Below are 21731 nucleotides of genomic sequence, written 5' to 3'. Positions count from 1 at the left end.
CTCTCTCTCTCTCTCTCTCTCTCTCTCTCTCTCTCTCTCTCTCTCTCTATCTCTTCTCGTATCTTATTTTTACAAATGCGACATGTAATTTCTTTATAAATTAATTTCTTAACGTCAATTATTGAAAATATTTAAAAAATTTGTAAAAAGTACTTTATATAAAATCAATCCAGTTTTATTTATTTATTATTAGGCACTTTATATACATTTAGCAACGTAATATCTTCTCTTATCAGCTCCTATTACCTTCGGCGGTTTTTTTTTCATGAGTTTCTCTTGAATGTGTTTATTCTCGCCATAAAATACAATGTCGAGCGATTATTCAATTTTCTTTGAGGTTATCAGGATATTGCGAGTAGACGCGTAGCTTTCTCAAAGACGTCGCATTGCAACGGAATTACCTTGTGTTAACCAAGTGCTTGAGAGTTGTAGAGGTGAGCAAAGCTCTCGAGGGACAAGTGGTGAACCTTGGCGTCTCCTTAGACTCCATCTGCGTTACAACATGGGCTCAAAGCCCGCGCGGAAGCTGTGTCTTCTTACTCTCCTTTCTTCGTTCATTCTACGCCACAGCGTTAATTCGATCGTTATTAAGATACTCGTTTAAATACTCTTCAATGTAAAGTACTGGCAAAAATTTTATCGATGATTCCGTTTTTAGAAATAATTAACTTTTTCCTTATGTGTGCTTTTGTCTTGAGGTTTGAAATGTATCACTATAATTTGTTGTAAACGAATGGATATTATTATAAAATTATTGAAAAGATAGATGATAGAAATGAATCTTTATTATTCGACTTAAACGTCTGCGACGCCGTATGTTCTTACGTTTTGTTATTATTTGTTACAATTTTATGATTTATCATCTCATTGTCAGTAAGGAATTCTTGTTTGATATTATGTTTAAAAATTAAATCAACCTTTTTCACAGAGGAATCTTCTCGGAAGACCGTATAATCTTGAAAGTGTCCGACTCTCATGGGAATTACCGGTAGTATTTCATTTCGTCGCGGTGCATCACGCGCGCGTGCGCACGAAGAAAGCCAAGAGATAAAGAGGAAAGTCGCGCGGCAGCCAAAGGAATATATTCCCGTTGGCATCATAGCCTGTTCGTCGCCTTCTTTCTAGGGTAATCGCATATGGAGGATAGTCCGTTGGATCGGTTGGGACGACGCCTTTTACGTGCGCACTTCCTGGCCTGTGCTCGACTTTTTCCACTTGCAACTCTCTGCACCGACGAGACTTATCCGTCGTTGCGAGCTACGTACCATTCGACGCTGCACTCTATTTCGAAACTTGTCAGCGGCGTTGTATAAATTTAATCCGGATTTCATTTTCATTGCAGTATTACTACGGCAAAGTTATATAGAACGGATGAAGAGGAGTTAATATTGTGATACTCAAGAAAAATTCAGTATTAATATGATTATAGTAGATAGAGTCTATACGGATGAGATAGTGACGGTCTTGTATTTAAAAATTAAATCTATTCCTATTTTTCTTATAACACTGATTCTTTCTGTGACAAACGAGAACTAATTGCAAATTTTAATTAAGTTTACAACAAAAATATAATTTCGAAGAAACTAGTATATCACGAATTATACATATAAAAACTTTTTTCTTTAAAAAGTCTCACATGTATTCGCGAATAGATTGATTGCTGTTTCAAGTGCAAAGGTTTACGTAATTTTGCAGCAATTAGTTTTCGCTCGTGATTAATCCCCAGAGAAAGAAAAAGAGAATGAAAGGAACGAATGAAAGCACAATAGTCAATACAGATCTACGTCGTTTTCGCGAAAACAGTAATTGCAGCTTACCGACCTTGACTGCTGTCGATCGAAGTCATTAGAACGCTCAGCGCCAAAACATTAATTGGGTTAATCGCGATTGCTCGTTAGCTCGGTCAGTCACCTAAGTTCCGGTTGATATTAATTGAGCTAATTACCTGTGTGCGTCTACCGTGGATTAAGATGGATCGTTCTATGAGCTTTCCTCGTAGGGTCACACAATGGATCATAATATAAATAGATAAAAAAACATTAATAACTAGTTTTCTAAAACAAATGAGTGAAAAGGGTTATATTTAGTCAAGACAAGTTTCATCATGCCTATATTTTTTATGTGATTTTTTTACAATTTCCAGTTTAAGCAAACTAGAAATTTTTTAACCCAATGCTTATAACATTATATGTGTATTAGAATTTGAATTATTTGTTGATACATTTTTTATTTGTTTTTCAATAAAATCCTATATTTTATAAGTTTTAATAAATATTAGTAAATAATTTATTATAATATAAATTATTATACAGATAAGCTTTCGAAAGAGTTTTTAAACTATTCGACAATTTTAAATGCCTGCAAGCGCTTTCAGATGGATTCGGCTTGTTTTGAATCCACAAAACAAAAATCTTATTTTATTGCGTTTCAAGTCTGAAAAAATTTTCGACGCGCAATCAAAGAATTACATTTGTAGTATATAAATTCACACACAATTATTTAGAAGTATCCGCTGTGGCATTGTCTCATTTGGTTTAAAAATCTTATTGTGTCATAAAAGTTTCTTGAAAAAAAAAAAAAGGAAGACTATGAAACGCACAAATAACGACTTATTTGGCTCTTAACGAGAATGACGGAATGAAAGAAAATGACGCGGAGGTTGGAGAAAATAAAGAGCGCGCGCGGAACAAAGTGAGCAAAAGCATGGTGGAAATGGACCAGAAAGGAATATTGGCACGAGAGTATCGTCGACTATCAGTCCCACGTGAATCTTCACTTCCGCTCGTTTCCTGCAGCTTCATTTCCCCTGTGTAAATATTCACGTACTGGTTGCTATCTGTATACGTGCACGTATAGTCATTTTCTTTTATTTTTATTCTTTTCTTTTTTGTGAAAATGCTAGATATCGTATCGAGAGTGTTTGTTGATTATTGAATTAAATTGTCGATCGCTATCGATACTTCGTTAAGAAATTAATTTAATTTAATTTAACAATTTGATTTGATTTGACTTAATGCAATTATCATCAGCGCTACTCTATGTTAAAGAGTTTCCTTTAGGAATAATTCTTTCATTTTATATGCAAAAGAAAGCAATAGGTTAAATCTCCAGTAGAGAAAAAAATTTCTTTTTTTATTTTTTAGGATATTAATATTAATCAGAAGTTTATCGAAATACTGGTAGGCACTGGTCGTGACTGATGATGAAAACTCAAGCCGGATTGGCTGACAATGAGTGTTGAATTATCAAATTTCGATTGGGTTAAGTCGTTGAGAACAACATGCTATACTCTGCAAAGTTGATCACTACTAGGTACCGCAATCCACGAAAACGGAATACCCGACTACGTGACACAATGTGTGGTTAGCCGCGAGGATCATCGATCCTTTCAATGAAAACAGAACAAGCTTCCCGCGAGTCATTGAAAGTCGCGCCACGAAAATGTGGGTCAGTGACCTTTCTTCGCTAGAGTTCTTTGTCCCTCTTTTTCATTCCCACTGTTCCATTGACCGTTACCGCAACTTGGCAGTGGACCAAAATTGTTTTTTTTCCCCGTGAAACATTAACAGTTTATGATTATGAAAGTACAGACTCTTGCATAACGTATAACACGTAATGCATAAGAAAATATGCCAATCAAAATCCTTTGTTTCCTTTTTTTCCATGAAATAAAAAACTCTGGTTGAATTTTTTATGCCTTATATTTGTGTTCCTTGCTTTAATCTTGCGCGCGCAGCTATTTATTTTTTTCTGTGAAGTCTTTTTTTCTAATAGAAATTATCTTATATTGTTTCGATTTGCATTTGTTTATCGGGAACGAATCAGTGGACGACATGGTGGTGTGGTGGATGGATTTTTGCAGTATGTGTTATCCTACAGTTAGATAATTATTGAAAACTGTTGTTTCATTTTGAGATAATACGTAGTAAATTAATGTATGCGTAACCGTGTTTTTGCTAATTATCTGGTTATCTGTTGTTTTTTGTACAAATTTCCAATAATTTCAACTCTTCGTGTTGCTCCCCCCGGTGATAGAACCAATATAGACGTTATTTTTGTTTCGAAGATATAGTGTTGACTATTACAATTATATTTTTCTCTGTAATCGTTACAAGATGTACTAGAATAGAATATCAATTCACATCTTTTAACAATAATAGAATGTAACTGCTTGATCCAACATTTACTCATACAACATCAATCAAGGATATATTAAGTAGTAGGGAGAAAAACGTATAATCTATGTTGATGTGTAAATAGATGAAATCGATTTATTTTGCTTACGTTGAAGCAAATTTATGTACAATTTTTTTTATTTTTGCGGTCGGTCGAGCAACTCGTGCAATGAGAATAGCAAGGAAATATTCTGACAGCGAGTAGAAAGACGATCCTTTCGCACAGTTCGTTGAATTTTAAAGCTCTGAGAAGAGCGAATGGGGAAACTTGGGGAAAACTCAGGGAGATCGTTGGCGACAGGTAATTGCATTGCAAAATTGCGCGAGAAGACTCTTCTCTCGACTCGCGGCTCTTGCCCAAATCAGAATCTCCATTATTGCCTGCCTGTCCGTTTTCGGCTCAAGCACGAACTATTCTTATACGAGGACAAAAGTATTCTTCTCTTTCGTGTGTCACGCGAGGAATTAAGCGAGAATTTCGGTGAACAATACAAATGGTTTCATTTTAGCCGTACGATGGGCACGCATAAACCCTTGCTCTCATTAATGTAGCACGTGACTGCCATAATCAAAATGGAGTAATTCTTTTATGAAATAAAGAAAAGAATGAGAAACATCACTGATGTATTTAAGTTATGAATAATATATGTAATTTTTGTTCAGAATATATAATTTTACCATCTTTTTTACAAGATATTTTTGTATACAGAGTAATAATTGGGATAATAAACAATTAAATAATTGTTATTTTATAATGAACATACGAGAACGAAATGAATTAACATTATTTTGCGGGAAAATCTGTTTTTTCTTATTAACTCATAATATAAAAAATATTTATTTATAAATTTTTTTAAATAAAAATTGTAAAGAGGCCGAAACTAGTTGCATACATATTTCGGCATTGAATTTTATTTTCATAAAAAAAATATAGTTAATAGAATTTTTTGAAGGCATACTATTTACAATTATTAGTGTTATTACAGGATATATCAAATTTACTGTGACAAGCTTTAATAGATAGCAGATTTCTAAGATGATTTTATAACGAAAATTCTAATATCAAAATATTGAATATAATAGTTTTTAAATGAGAAGGATTTTTATGATTAGCCAACAAGTTGAATTGTTTGAATTTTGCGCGTTTATGCATGACACATTGCACAAGAGTGAAGATGTTTTCAAGAATCAATTCTATTGTCTTCTATTATTCTAAACAACATAATGACATAATGAGGTAATGACGTAATAACATAGTACACAAAAAAAAATGTGTTTTTGTGCTGGAAACAGCCTACTCACGTTCACTCTTGTTAACAGTTTGTATTGAATTTTTTATCATCTTTGGAGTGTTAATTTAATATAATGTAATTATGTTATTTAATAATTTTGTGTTAAATTAATATTCAATATTTTTTAGTGACAAAACAAAATTACACAATTTAAGTAAGTGAACAAATAACGTAAAAATATAGTATTTTAAAATGTAAATTCGTAACGTAAGATGAATAAATAAAATACAGGTTTATTTAACATATCATAAATATTAATTTTACTGCAAAAATATGTTTTCACGGTTTGTTTATAAATTGTGTCGATATTATCTCTTTGTTTTCATTCTCTTATGTAATAATATTTGTCTTCTAACTATTCAACTTTCATTAAATTAATAAAAAAAATTGAGTAGACCGTTCGTGATATGCAATTTATGTTAAAATTCGATACTGTTTTTCCAATACTGTGTTATAATGTAATGCAGTAATATGCAACCCGCGATCGTGGGTTACATACAGCCCCTCTAATTAATTTTCTACGGCTTGTTTCTTACGTTTTCGGTAGCCGAAAACATAAAATTATATTTTCTGTTGTACACAAATTATTAAAATAATAACATTATTGTTAACAGTAACAGTTTAACAGTTCTATTTGAGATACATTAAAAAAAATGTTTTAAGAATTTATATTTTAAAAATGTATCTTATATTTATATGTACGTATATTTCGTATATAAATAATATGTTTGCAAAATTTTTAACTTTTATGAATTATCTTAATTTTTAATTTTATTATTGATAAAAGTCAAAGAATGTAAAATTATCAAAATAAATAACTGGAATAAGTAGAAAAATAGAAAAATTTTATATTAATATTAATAAAGGAATAACATATATACAATTTATATATGTATTTATTTATTTCAATTATATTTATTTGTGTTTATATAATAATATATACGGAAAATTATAAATGTATAAGTATTAGTTTAGTCAGAAAGTCTCTTCATATCTTTACACAAATCTTTTTGCAAAAACAAAAAGACTCTGATAATATAGTTAATTATATAAATTAAATAAAATCGATTATATGCACACACACATGCGCGCGCGCGCGCTATTAAATAGATTTGCGGCTCGTAAGATTTTGTTTAGATAAACTTTTAGTTTAAGAAAGAGTGCGCATCATTGATGTAATGGAATTTTTGTGAAACAAATTTAGTTGGAATTTTTTTGAAGGCATAGAATATATATATATATATATAGTACTTAATAATTTTTGGAAACAACTTAATTATTAAAATTTAAGGAAAGGTCCATTTTAAAAACATAAATTATGCACACACACAATCATCTAAATTCTTTATTTTTTTTACAGTACTTATTTTTATAAGTATATGGTATTTAAACATACAAAATATTTTTTACTGTATATTAATAAAAAAATATTGAATTTTTTTAATAACAGTTTTACAACAGAGTTTCTTCTTTAATGTATTTTATTCTATCAATTTATTTATACATAAAACAATTATTTAATTGCATCAACTTCTCGATTGTCACTTTGTATCTAGAAAGTATAGGAAAACCGAATTTAGTTTCTATCAAAATTCTTGTAGTTTTAATTATAATATGTCTAATTTCAATATGTTATATAAATACCATATTAAACTTTATAATTAATATTTTTGAACAATGTTACATTATCGAAGGTAGCCACAACGTGGCCGTCGCTTCGGGTTGATGGCGTTGAAAATGACTGTTTGTCACAAAATATGAATACCCGACTGGTGGTGGGTGGGGATAATTGTCTCAGGGTTTACTTGCAGACAGGTCTAATGTGATTGGTAGTTCCGGAGCGGACGTCGGAGCTTTCTCGGAGGACAATCGAGTTTGTGTTCGGCTGGCAATTACACTCTCCGCTCGTTACGCGGTTTGACAAACTTTCTCGCGGCAGCGAAAGACGCTGCTGAGTCCCACGCGTCCGATCGAGGCCATTTTCGTTGAGTTGAAAGTTGCAGTAATTGTGGGGCAAAGTATAGGTTCCATTGCTCGGTTCTCTCATTGTCGTGTGCCAAAACCGAACAATAACAAATATTAAACGACGGCGCGCGCGTTTCCACTCAGTCACTTGCCTTTAATTCCCCTAACAATGCAGTCTCGAAGCGAGAAAATTGGAGTATCAAATTATTCTTTAATTTTAGAATACGCATCGATTGTGGAATTGCGCCAATGAGAAAGAGGCATAATTTAGTTTTTCTGTGATATAGGTAATTAAAAAGTGCTGATGTGTCGCGAAATATTATTTGCTGATCGTAATTTAGTTACGTTATTGGAATTTATCAAGTTTCAGCCGCTTCGTAGGTTATCACGTTTAATTCCACGATAAAAATGGCACTCTTACATAATAGCTCTTTTTTATTAGGAGTACTAAACTGTAATGATCCTGACAAAATAAAAGGACGAACAGTCGTAAAGGAAGCGCACGTACCGATAAGAGGTAGCGCCCGGGCGTTATATCGAAATCTAAATTAAGTAAAATAGAGCACCCTCCCTAGAAATGTTTCCGTCTATTTTCAAATAAATCGCGTATAGTCTACTCAGAATTTTATGAATACATACATACTCTTGACAAGATTGTTTAAATAACTGACTGCCACGACTGTGCTTTTTACTTGACTCGGTTTTATTCTTTTTACATGACCGGTTATTTTTGTTGTACACTCTATTACGCACGTATTCGCAATTATGTATTTCTATTGCGTAAAAGAAAATTACGATAGTGATATGCCTGGAAAATGGTGTAAATAAACGCAATCGTTTCGACGCAAGCGAAACCTGTATGCACATAACTCATTTATCTCACCCTAATTTAATTGGTGCATTACGGAGCATTATGCCTATACAATGTTTGCCCATGATGCAGCGGTTACAGTTATTGGTTTATGCACCTCTTGCAGCTCTAATGATATTTTACGATAATGAATTTAAAATCCTAACCCAGTATGTGTTGGCATACAAGAAGAGGAGAATATGATCACGTTGTTTGATTAATTCATAGCAGGACCACCTATTATGTAATAGCGAATTTGGATGGACGCACTAGTGCACACTAGTGCATGTTAAAGCCGTTGTATACTGATTTAATCTGTGTGAAATAAAAAAAGCAGATATAATATTTCGAATTATGAAATACAGATGTTATTTAACAGCGCAATAAAATGTATTGACCATTTCATGTATTGAGGTTTAATCCGTTTTTATATGTATGTTAAACACATATTTTTATGTCAATTTGTATAGGACGGCTTTAATGTGCACCACTGCATATTGAGTGCATTTAATCAAATTCGCTATAAATACAACGTCTGCAAAAATAAGAATTCATATACATATGTTTCCATGAATATTTTTTTATAATATTTACTATGTCAGTTTTTCATTGTTTTTTTTTTTCTAATCAAGTCAAATTTATTTTTGTGTCTATTTTGTTTTCTTATACTTCGAGATATCTGTTACATCGTATCTTTTTTTAAATATTATACACACGTACAATACGTTTTCTGCGCAATCTTTTATCTTTAACGCAAGCTTTTATCTTTTGTATCACGTAGTTATTTTTAGATTAATTAGCCGCGTAATACGTTGGTTTTATTTTCCTCATAGTATAAATATAAAGCGTCATTGGCAAAATGACCTGTGCGAGATAAGATAGTCTTGAATTTACGGCCTTAGATCATGGCCTCATTGCGCTTTTAATGTTGTCGCTGGTGACCATCCAAGTGAAATATCGTCATGTAAAATATGAATCTGGCCGAGTTCCATCACTAACATTATATTCGTAAAAAAAGGAAACATAATTACAATATTTTTATTTGATAAGATTCCGCGAGATTACCACTTAATTATGCTTGAGTTTTAAATCGATATCTCGATGAGATAACAGCTAACTTGCAAGAAGCATTTTCACATTACGTTATACGATATATTGCATGTAACGCGCAATATAAGAGAAATTTTTCTCTGAAGTATTTTTCGTATCTCCCAAGAATCTACTTCGTATTTGAAATCCTATTTGCTTTTGTGCAATATTGACAATTTAATGCGTCGTGTCAGGTATTTGGAAGCAGCACGTAACTGTTAATGTGAAATTAAATGCGTTTCTTATCTCGCCGCATCAGTTACTTACACTTTCAAATACTTCACAAAGTAGTAATTGACGATAAATAATTATATTGTCGGCAAAAACACGTCTTTGTTAATTATTATACTTTGATTACAAAAAAGATCAAATAAATATTAGTCATATGTTTATACAGTTTTATTAATATATCACTTTTTACGTTAATTGCTAAAAGTATATTTCTCACAAGGCATGGCTACTTTATAGTGGTTTAAATTTAATTAATTAATTTTAAACAGTCGCGTATAATAAATATTATACAATAAAAAATTTAATTATTCTTACAGTTTACATATGCAACGATAATATACAATGAGTAGAAGTGAGTAGATATATGTAATAATATTCTTTAAAATATTTATTTATCAACTCAACTATTTCTTGTTACTATATAATGTAGGCTTGCTAAGACGAAATAGAAATATTACATTGTAATTATAATTTGTTAAATCATTATTGGTCATCATATTAACATTACTCGATACTGTTATCGATCTATCATAAAAAACTTTTTAATAAATGTAAGAAAACAAGTTCCATTACAAGTTTTCTAGAATTCGATTATTCAGATAATTCGATAAATGTATTCAAACTAACTCAACTAACTGCCTGTTTAGTTCTTCTATCCAGTTCTTCTTGAATTTGCTGCAACGACTTGCCTTTAGTTTCAGGCATGCAGAAATAGGTATATGGTATAGCAGTTATTAGTACCAAAGCATATGCGTAGAATAAATATCTTTCCGTGATTAAATTGATTAAAGGCTGATATGTTGATGTGGAGATAAAAGAGGATATCGCACAGATGATGCTGGCGAAACAGCCAGCTACGCACTTAATATGTGGCGGAAAGATCTCACTCAATACTGTGTTAGGTATTGAGACGAGGCCAATGTATAAAGATAATTGGAAGAGCAATACTGAGAAAATTGGTAAAGCCTGAAGACTGGCGGGATTATAACCTGCATTGAGAAGCTGATATTGTGTACCTAGACAGATTAGCGAGATCGTGATACTTAGGGTGGAGACAATTGTTAAGATTCGCCTTCCAAATCTATCAATTAAAAACATGGAAAGCATAGAGCCGGCGATCCCAGTAGCGGTAACGATAATTACGATCACTGACGGATTTATGACTGTCACTTTGGTATGTCTCAGAATAGTCTCCATGTAGAATAATACGTTATTCAGGCCGCACAACTGAAGATACATGAAGAGTAGGGATACGAGTAATTGTGCTTTCCAAATATATGGAATTTTGAATTCCTTTAAAACGTCCGAAAATGGTAAGCTCTTATTTTTTTCAAGAAAAAGCTTCAATGCTTGTAATTCTGACTCCACATCGCAATCACGGTGATACCAGAGTATTGAGGTTCGCGCTTTAGACTCTTCTTTGATCTTGACGAAATGATGTGGCGATTCAGGTAACCATATGAAAATTATTATTAATACGAAACAAAGAACCAAGCATACGGTTGCACTCACGTCCATTTTTAAATACGCACCCATAATGCTCATCATTAGATTGCCTATCGATAATCCGCTCACAGCTGCAAAAAAGACATATTAATCCTTATTAGTATTTATATCCCGAGTAGAAATTTGTTCAGGTATGCCGGATTTAGCTTGCGCCAAATCAGGCCCAAATACAGGCTTGGTAAGATATATCGGATTCGGTATATCAGATCCGGTAATTGTGTGGGCCTTTTCTATATGCCGAACAAAAATAAAAATTTTTCTTTTTGTCCGGCACATGGAAAAGGCTTAAGTAATTACCGATCTGGTATACTCAATCCGGTATATCAGATCCAGTAATTATTTGGACCTTTTTCGTGTGCCAAACAAAAAATTATATATATTTACATCTATATACATCTCTGGTACAGATACGGAAAAAAAATCAAATCTGAAATCACTTCTTTCAAGTGTCAATTCTTTCGAGCTTCCTTTCTTTTTGTAGCCGACATAAAATCATAACCTTTTCTGTGTATTTACTGTTTTCCTAACGTCGTGAATCCTTATCTAATTTTAATAATTATTTTGATTGCACGTGAATTTAATAAAGGTAATGTAATAATTTGTATTTTATTCGGTAAAAAGTAAAAGAAGAAGCCATAAGTACCCACGTGTTATTCATTTTGCTCAAATTTAATTATATTTAAATGTTAGGTATGTTAATTTGTCCTATCATGTTTCCTTTCAGATGAATTCGTCAAATAATAAATATAAATTAGTCGTTTTTGTGCAAGCAAAAGCAAGTCACTTAAAAAATGACTTTCAATATTTGAAGAATAAAAATGTTATAAATGAGAATAAATGAAATGTGTAGTACTTTTATTCGAAACTCATTACTACACTGCAAACTAAGTGTAAAAAATGTCTCAATATATGTATATGGTTCCCTATAAAAATAACACTATATCTACTGTATACAAAAATGGATTTACATATTCAAACGCGTAATATATAGTGTTATTTTTACATGGAAAACTAAATCACACATATAAATTGAGGCATTTATTACACATTGAATTTGCAGTGTAATTGATCAGAACCTTATTTTTGCCGTATCATTATCAGATCATATCAGATTAGAACCTTATTCTTGTCGTATCACACACACAGTACCAGATCAAAACTTTATTCTTGCCTTATTAGTACCAGATCAGAACCTTATTCGTGCCGTGTTAGTACCAGATACAGCATACATAATCCGGTCCAAATCATGAAAACGCGTTACATCCCTTATCAGGTTGGGTAGCCGAATCGGGGCCGAACGTCAAATCCGGCATGTCCAACTCAGCCCTGATTTCTATCTGATCAAATTTCTACTCAGGGGATAAATGCTTATATTTATTACAAAAATATATGAAATAATGCTTATGAGAGCCGATACTTATAGATTTTCGTCCATAGTGTACAATTTTATTAACAAGATTGATAGAAAAAGTATATATATATAATACATTAGACGATTATATACAAAGATGTATATAAATTAAATTAAAATTAAAAGATGCACATATTTTGACTCACATTTTGAATTCTCTTTAATGTGTTATAAATTGAAAACGAATAACAATTGTCTATTAAAACCGAACAGATTTCTTCTGAGTTGCAAATAAAAGGATTAAGTGATCAAGACAATCTCTTTTAACTCTGCGATCACTGTGGTCAAACATTTGATTTGTTATCTGTGATAATTCATTCACAATTTTTTTTAAATTTTGATTCATTTATACCTTACTGATCACAAATCTTACAACTTTTAACTCACATGACAAGCTTTTGTTTGCAATTTGGACTCAGAAGAAATCTAATAGACAATTTTTGTTTTTAGTTTATACTGTACTGAGGAGGATACGAAACTATGATATCAAATAAATGTTTATATGTGACAGTGAAGTTTGATTGTTTTATAACGAATATGCGATATTATAGCGATTTTTTTGCGATAATAAATTCTTTTTTTATATATGTATTTTCATATTATTGTGAATACTATTTAGTATATCTACCAATCTGCTATCAAACTTTGGAAAGAATACTTTGCTTTAAAATGCGTCCAAATTATTGAGCTGAACTTCATACCGAGCCTCAATATCGAATCTAGAGACGAGCTTCAAGCCAAACGTTATGAGCATCGCGTGTATATATTTAACTAGGATTGGGAAAGTTACTTTGTAAATTACTGTGATGAGATTCTGAAAAGTAACACATTACTGTTATTTAAAAAGTCAACGAGTTATTATATTTCATCAGTTACTTTTCTATTAATTTTTTAAAATATTTTGCATTGTTATTTGAGAGAATTTTATGCATTTCTATTATTATTCAATTATTTTACTTATTTATTAAACGTTTAATTATACACTATATTTTGTATATATATATACAATAAATTAATATATACATTTAATAACAAAATTGGAATTATTATTAAGACATTTACACATTAAAAAGATTCTAATTTAAATTTTAGTAAATATTTATGAACTGTAACATTATACTGCTACTACAGATAAAGATACATATATGTATTTCAATCACAAGAAATAATCACTGATCGTTTACTTTTTTCGGCCTATATGTTGACAAATAAACAATATATAATGGATAAAACTCGACCGATGAGAGATTAAACACACATAAAACTGAAAAATGTCATATTCGGTCAAAACGGTTCTTTGTGCCTAATAACATTTCTTGTGTATTTATACAGTTTCCAGTTCAAGCAAACTGTACGTTGATTATTTGTCGGTCTTAAAACACGGTCCTAAACCGAAACTGGAGTGCTTTATCGGATTGTGTTTCAAGACCGACAAATAATCGGCGTACAGTTTGCTTGTACCGGAAATTGTATAAATACGCAAGAAATACTGTTAGGCATAAAGAACCGTCTTGAACGAATATAGTATTTTTTACTCATGTGTTGATAAGTAAGTTTAATGTAACGTAGTTATAAACTAACTAGTAAATTAGTTAATTGATTTAAAAAATGTAACTAGGTTAAGTTATAGATGTAAAAAAAAAACGGAAGAAGGCAAGTTATAATTATTAAAAAGAGACCTAATTATATATATATATAACTTTATTAAAAGTAATGTTTTACTTTCCAACCATGTATTTAATCGTATAAAACACAATTAAAATATAATATCAATATCAATTACTGAAATATTTGCGATACTCATGAAGTTTTTTCTCGAAGGTTCGGTTCAAGGTTTGATTCAAGATGTAGTTTAAAGCTTAGTTTGAAAGTTTGATTTAAAATTAAATAAATGGAGTATATACATTAGCCGGTTATCACTTTAAAATATTCCGATATCAAGTACTTTCATATTTTTAAAATGCACTATATTTATCTATAAACATCAACACGTAGCGTACCTAATACGACTAGAGCTCCTCGAATGGAAGGATCCGCAATTTCGCCTAAGTAAAGTGAGAAGCAGCTGTACGTCTTTCCTAGACTGATCCCAGCTAGTAACCTGGCTACATACAACCATTCCACTCGATTAGCCACAATTATAAAGAGCCAACAGAGAGTTATTGGCAAACTCGTTATGAAGACCGTTGTTTTAGCGCCGAGATAGTTAACGGCAACAGAACCAGAAATGGCACCAATTAGCCTGCCTAGGTTCAATAGAGAAACTACCCAGGAAGCCTCGTTCATTGTCATGGGGATGTGAGATTCGGTTGAAGTCAGATATGCGATATACGGTGAGCTCCAAACCGATATCAGTCCCATTTGTAATTGCAGAAGATTGACTGAAAATTAGAAAATTATTAATCATTACTTATAATATATTTATGTTTGTAATGTGGGTGATAATTTTTTCATATATTATACATAAAGTCAAGTAAATTTTTTTTTTCATCTATAAAGATTTAATATATTTAAAAAACTAGGTTAAAATTTTGATTAATATATTTTATTGATATTATACAGAATATATATACCTCCGACACCAGCAATCCATTGAGGCCATTGTAATTTTTTAATTTTCTTTTTATCTACCTCATAATCCATCGTACTCTTTCTGTGGACTGCCTGTGACTGAGCCTTTGCGAGAAATATTCACGCTCTTCTCTACAGGAAAAGCGACGAATCGTAAAAGTCGTTCTACGTCCTTGAGAATGATAAATAATGATCGATGAATAATGTAAATATTTTTTAATGACCTGTTAAAGTATGATTTCATCCGTAGAACCATAGAATTAGTAATTTCTTATCATTTTTATCACATTCATTGTTTAAATTACCTACATATATGTTTATTACTCATTTTTATATAGAATAAATAATTATTAGAATACTAAAACATTTAATAAATTATATTAATTAAATTTAATTAGTTATTATATATTATTTTATATTAATGTACACATATATATTTCTAATTAGATTAAATGATTATTAATAAAATTAATTAATTAACTTTTTATTAATTTTTACAACTCGAATTATATTAATTTTTAGGCTCGTTTTGTTTTTTTAACTTATTATATGTCATATATGTATATACATATATGTACATATATCGCTGGAGGAAAGTCGCCGATACTGACACCTAAAGAGACTTTCCCTTATTTCTGGGAAAGCGGTTTATTAGTACTGACAAAAACATCTGATAGAAACAAACTGCAAATATATTGAATTATATGTTTTTATTTTTTTATTATTTAGATTAATGAAGTAAAAATGTATATCGTGTGTATTCTACCTATGATATGACTTTAGGTTCGTTATTGTATATTTCTGTCTAATGTTTAGTATTAAGAACTTTATTATATGATTTCTCTTTCTTGGTAATGATATCCGAACAGTGCTTTACCGGTATGTCTATATTGACGTTCTCTAAAATATTTTAACATAATAAATTTTATTATTGAAAGATAATGCAATGGAAGTGAATATGTATTTATTCCAATGTCAAAATCTGTTACATATATATAATCAAATATGCTAATAAACGTAATAAGTGTTTTGGTATAATGTTATTACGAAATTGCTTATATCAGAACAATCGTTCCTCACAATATTAAGTATTAATTAGAATAATAATTTGTAAATGTATACTTATGAAGATACACGTGATTAAAAACTGGTTAACTCACACTCATGTGCTCCAAAATATTGAATCAAATATAGTGTTCTATAGGTGAGAGGTCAAACTATATAACAATTTTTTATATTTTAAAAATAAATAACAAAAGATCAGTATTAATTTCAAGAGAATTCTTATATTAAATTGTCTATTTTAACATAATACATTTTATTATTGAAAGATAATGAAATGGAAATTAATATGTATATAAAAAACCTTGGCATACATAATGAGGTATTCAAGTACATGTTCCAGTTAGTCTTATTCAAATCAGATGTAAAGTTGGGAACTGTTGGATATTACTGTGGGTAAAGCACCGTTCGGATACCAAGAAAAAGAAATCATATAATAAAGTTTACTAAACATTAGAAAGATATATACAATAACGAACCTGAAGTCATATCACAGGTAGAACACACGATATAATAATTAACTTTACAATAAACGTACATAAAAATGAATATTCTTTTTTTACATCATGTATGTTTCTCTTTTCATGTATTTTTCTTTTTAATTTGTTTCTATATAAAATCATGTTGTGATGAGTATGATTCCATGAAGAAATGATGGAACAATTGATTGGATAGTTTGCACAAATAAAGCCTTTAAAACTCACACACACCTTTAAAACTCACACACCCTGGACACTAATTGTAATCTCTCGTGATTTTTTTATCTTGTGTATATATATATATATATATACTCTGTTTGCGTTGTAACGTGAACAATAATTAACGATAGAGATCGAATAGGACATGACCTCCGCGATGGACGATATTAATTATTCCTTCTGCGTTATTTATCTGATGTTATATAGAGTTTTCTTTTGCTTATTTCGACAAGACTCTGTCGGTTGAATCGTGTCTTATTGTTAGTATTGCTTCATTCAAATGCGTAGCTCTTACGTATTCTCTGCAATTTGGTAACAATTACGCAACTAGCGGAAGATTTTTATCCTACTTGTACACAATCTTCCTAAAGCTTATATATTCGCAATTTCCGCTCAAAGTTATATTTGCGCAACCTTCTGAAAGATTGATTTCGTAATTATTGCCCTACAACTGCTAGTCGATTATTACTAATGTATTTTTTAAACGCTAATTATGTATATATTATTTGGTTGTAATTGTGTTGCTACAATATTTAGCTAAATATGAATTCTACAAATGCAAAAATATGATTCTTATAATCTTCTTTTGCAAATTACATAGTTTAAATAATAGTAGATGTATTATTAATAATATTACGTCATTTTACATATTTACAGCTTTAAATTTGTTTTATTTTTTTTTCTTTTTTTTTATAATGAGATTTTTAGTATAAAATTGAAGTACAGCGTAAACCAATCTGTAAGACAGACCATAAGTTAACTTAATCTTTATATGATGTTGTATTATATTGTTAAATGTCAAATTGTAGCCCTCAGAGCTGGAGGCAAGTACATATTTACAGAAAAATCAATCAGAAAAAACTGCATTACATGTTTGCAGAGCATAAATTACGTATATATGTATATACACAGTAGTGCAAGATACTCTATTTTCAGTATCTAGGTACAAGTACTTTTATTTTTAACATAACATTTTAGAATAAATTGCATTTTGATGACAAAATAACGTCTTTAACATTATTTTATCGTCAAAATGACGACAGCTTGCATGTTAAATATGATCTATATATTTCACGTATATGCACGTAATATTTACTTATTATACATACATTTTATACGTATATGCCACAAGTTTAACATATAAAATAAAATGATGTAACACTTATATAATAAAACCATTAATTAGTTTTATTTAAATAATAATCCATTTATTAATATTTACTCATTATTGAAAAATAATACAATGAAATATGAAATGCTCGAATAAATTAAATAAATTAATAATATAAAATGCCTGCAAAAAGCTAACACAGTATTTGAATGTGTAAATGAATTTATTATTATAGAATGATAACATAAAAAAGAAATCATGAACCTTAATTTTTTAAGTGATTATTAGTACAATTTATGTAACAGTTTTTAATGTCAAATCGAATAAAGTTGAAATAGAAATTAGAATCTAAATAACAAAACATATGTAACACTTTATATTTGATAATAAAAATTGAAAATAAAAATTCAAAAGTATTAGTGCTAATTGATCTTCTAAATATGATAATCTCAAAATGTAATACTTTATGGCAATTAGAAAGTTATCTTAGTATTACCTAGCAGGAAAGTATCATCCAAAATTAAAATATATCTAAATACCGATACACAAGAAATGATATCTTGGTATAAGTATCAGAAAAAAGTACTTCAGTTCTTAGAGACATAAATTTGTACCTGGTAATAGTACCTAAGTACTTGTATCTTGGTACTGCACAGCACTGTACATACATCAGTAAAAAAGTTTAATATTGAAGTGAAAAGATTCTCATACACGCTTTTTCATATATATATATATATATATATATATATCACTTAAATTTATAGTAGAATAAAGAATCTTCATATAATTTATATCTTATAAAATGTTTATATAATTCTAGAAACTTTTTAGGACCGTATAATTGATAAACAATAATAAACTAGGAAGAAATTGAATAGTGAATTTATATAATTCTTATATACATTCACCTGTATAGATATTTGTACAGATAGCTCTTATAAATGAAAATATATATATTTATTACTTAAATTTATATATATAGTAGAATAAAGAATCTTCATAGAATTTATATCTTATAAAATGCATATATAATTCTTATATATATTCACCTGTGTAGATATTTGTACAGATGACTCTTGTGAATGAAAAAGAATTAAAGAATATTACTGCTTACTGTGTCAGTTTTGAAGATTGTCAGACGTTTGTCAGACGCTCATTTTTGTTTATCTTATAAAAAAGTTAATTATTGCAAAATTATAAACAGCATTATAACTACTACATCATTTGATAGAAGATACCTTCTAGTTTGTATGTTTCTAAGGCCGGCATAGTCAGTTCTTATATTCAAGACTGTCTTAAGTTCAATTTTGAGATGTCACGAACCAATCAGAGAGCCGCGTTAATGCCTTAAGACATTGCTTAAGACGATCTTGAAATAAGAATTGACTATGAATACCACGGATGGAAGAGAATATAAGAATTATTTTGTAATTTTTGGAAATATGTAACTTAAAGAAGAAAGGGAAATATATATGGTATAAATAAAGGAAACATGATAAACATTTATAATAGAAATGATAATTTGCGTGCAAATTATAATCGAAAGAATTCGAAATAATTGGTTTGGTTATAATCTTGATATTATAATACATTTTGCAGAATTTTAATGCAGTTTATAATTTTGATTTGATTAAAAAAAAAGAGTTATTAGTTTTTGAGATTTAAATACTGATGTTAAATTCATAGTGTGCAATTATGTTAATTTGTGTTATTTATTAATTTTTTTTATCAATTATTGTATATTAATTTTTGTTATTTATTCATCATTTCTACAGGTCGTTACTGCTCATATTTTGTATCTCGCTAATTTAACTGAAATAATAGAGTTAATGAATTTAAAACAAGAAATGTATTGATTTAAATTTAGGGGTCATTATTCACTAATTATAAGTGCATACATTAATGTGAATGTTGTTTACTTCGAACATAATAACCAATTTAACCACATAATGAATTGATTTATTTTGATATAAAGTTGAAAATAATGGAATGTTATTTAAAGAATTGGATCTTTATTTTTTTGATATCTGAATGATTAACAATGTGAGAGAGAGATAACAGAAAGATTACATTTATTTCCAAAAAAATATTTGTTTCCATTATTTTGAATTAAGGAAGGTGTTTTATGTGTAAATTCTTGAATGTTGAAAACGATCATGTCACGAGTAAAATTTCTCTAGCATTAGGTTTCCGAAATAATTCACATTTAAAATAACTTTTTTGCAATACTTGACATTTTTTGTAAAGAATATTAACGTTCTTGAAATTGTGATCAGAGGTCATAAATATATTATTCATTCCTTATATAAAATAAATCTTTTTAAATTTCAATGTATTACTTTTTATCTATATAATATGTAGTATTTACTGATTTAAATGTAGGCTAGCTTTTACTAAGATAGTAAAGTCTTTGCCTATATATTTATGTAAGTCATATAATATTTATAATTTCTAGTGTACATTGCTACATATACAGACCGTATAACTTTGCTCGCGACATATCTCCTCTCTGTATTTATACACATGTATACCATAAATTTAGTGGAATTTATCATATATATAGAAATTACTATGTATATCGACAACCTAGAAATTACAATATAAGTATACGTGTGACTTCATTATCATAAGCGGGAAATTAATAATTTTAAAAAGGTCTTATATTTAAATCCTTCGATAGTATGGCTAAGAAGTAAATTATTGAAATAAAAAAATGTATTTTATAGAGGATGATCAACACATTCATGAACTTTGATCAGAATTTCAAGATAATCTTTTTTGTAAAAATGTCAAATGTCACAAAATAGCTATTTTTTGCGTATTATACGTTAATTATTTCGAAACGTAACGAAGCTATTTGGCTTGCGGTATCGCGTGTGCATTTTCAGCATTCAAAAATCTACAAGAAATACCTTATTCAAAATAATTTTTTGCTAGGAGTTTGTGTTATCTACAGACTTCTATAAATAAACTGCTGATTTTACCGTCATGTTTGAAGACAGGGTTGGGCAACGCCATGTTTAATTTCTTGCACTAACACATATATAAATCATACGGATAATTACTGCTCAGTTTACATCGTATACTCTTACAATTAGACAGGACGCATACATGTCCTTACAGGAAACAAAACAAGGATAACTCGGAATCATATTTATTTCTTTCTATCACATTGAGTTAGTAGCCTACTTATAGAAATATGTCAGGTTATCTAAACTTAGGAAATAACTAATTGATCAAAATATTGGACTAGATAAAAGATATTCTCGTTTTTTTTATTCATTAATTATCTTTCTTAAGCATAATTATGTATAGTTATTTAATATAGTCAGAATAATGTAAGAGAACCTGGAAGATAAAAAATGGAACAGGACTAGTTGTTTAATCAGAGACAGAAGTTTTAACTTTATATATAAAACATGTATACTTTAAATATACCTTTAAAAAGAAATGAGAAAACTTTTGGTTTATCTGAATAATTTGTGTTGTCTTAATAACATATAATATTTTCTTCTTAACAACGCTTTTCATTTAATAATATTATATAATATTTTTTCCTCAACTTTGAATTTTGATCGATTATTGATTATTGTATAATTGTGGAAATTATGTATAAAATTGAGTAAATTTTAATATATGTATATTGACATATTTAAATGGATTTTTTTATACAAATAAATAGAATATAATATATTTATAATAATATAATTTTATTTTAATATTAAAATATTTATTATATATACGTGTGATTCGAGAACAAATGTTGTAAG

At 29.4% G+C, this 21731-nt stretch overlaps 2 protein-coding genes across 9 annotated transcripts in view; one reads left to right on the top strand and one right to left on the bottom strand.

The window, feature by feature from the left end:
- The window catches only part of dlg1 (MAGUK family member discs large 1), a 540434-nt gene that overhangs the window by 36836 nt on the left and 481867 nt on the right, over nt 1-21731 (top strand). The window lies entirely within an intron of this gene.
- On the bottom strand, nt 10183-15165 carry LOC108774470 (facilitated trehalose transporter Tret1). The gene is made up of 3 exons (XM_018540593.1): nt 15093-15165; nt 14520-14900; nt 10183-11179 (listed from the first exon to the last, which is right to left on the bottom strand). The coding sequence occupies exons 1-3, from the start codon at nt 15160-15162 to the stop codon at nt 10230-10232; spliced, it is 1401 nt and encodes a 466-aa protein (XP_018396095.1). The 5' UTR covers nt 15163-15165; the 3' UTR covers nt 10183-10229.

This window comes from Cyphomyrmex costatus, unplaced genomic scaffold (genome assembly GCF_001594065.2).
Source record: "Cyphomyrmex costatus isolate MS0001 unplaced genomic scaffold, Ccosl1.0 scaffold254, whole genome shotgun sequence".
Classification (NCBI taxonomy): Eukaryota; Metazoa; Arthropoda; class Insecta; order Hymenoptera; family Formicidae; genus Cyphomyrmex; species Cyphomyrmex costatus.
This window is presented reverse-complemented; position numbering and strand designations above follow the sequence as displayed.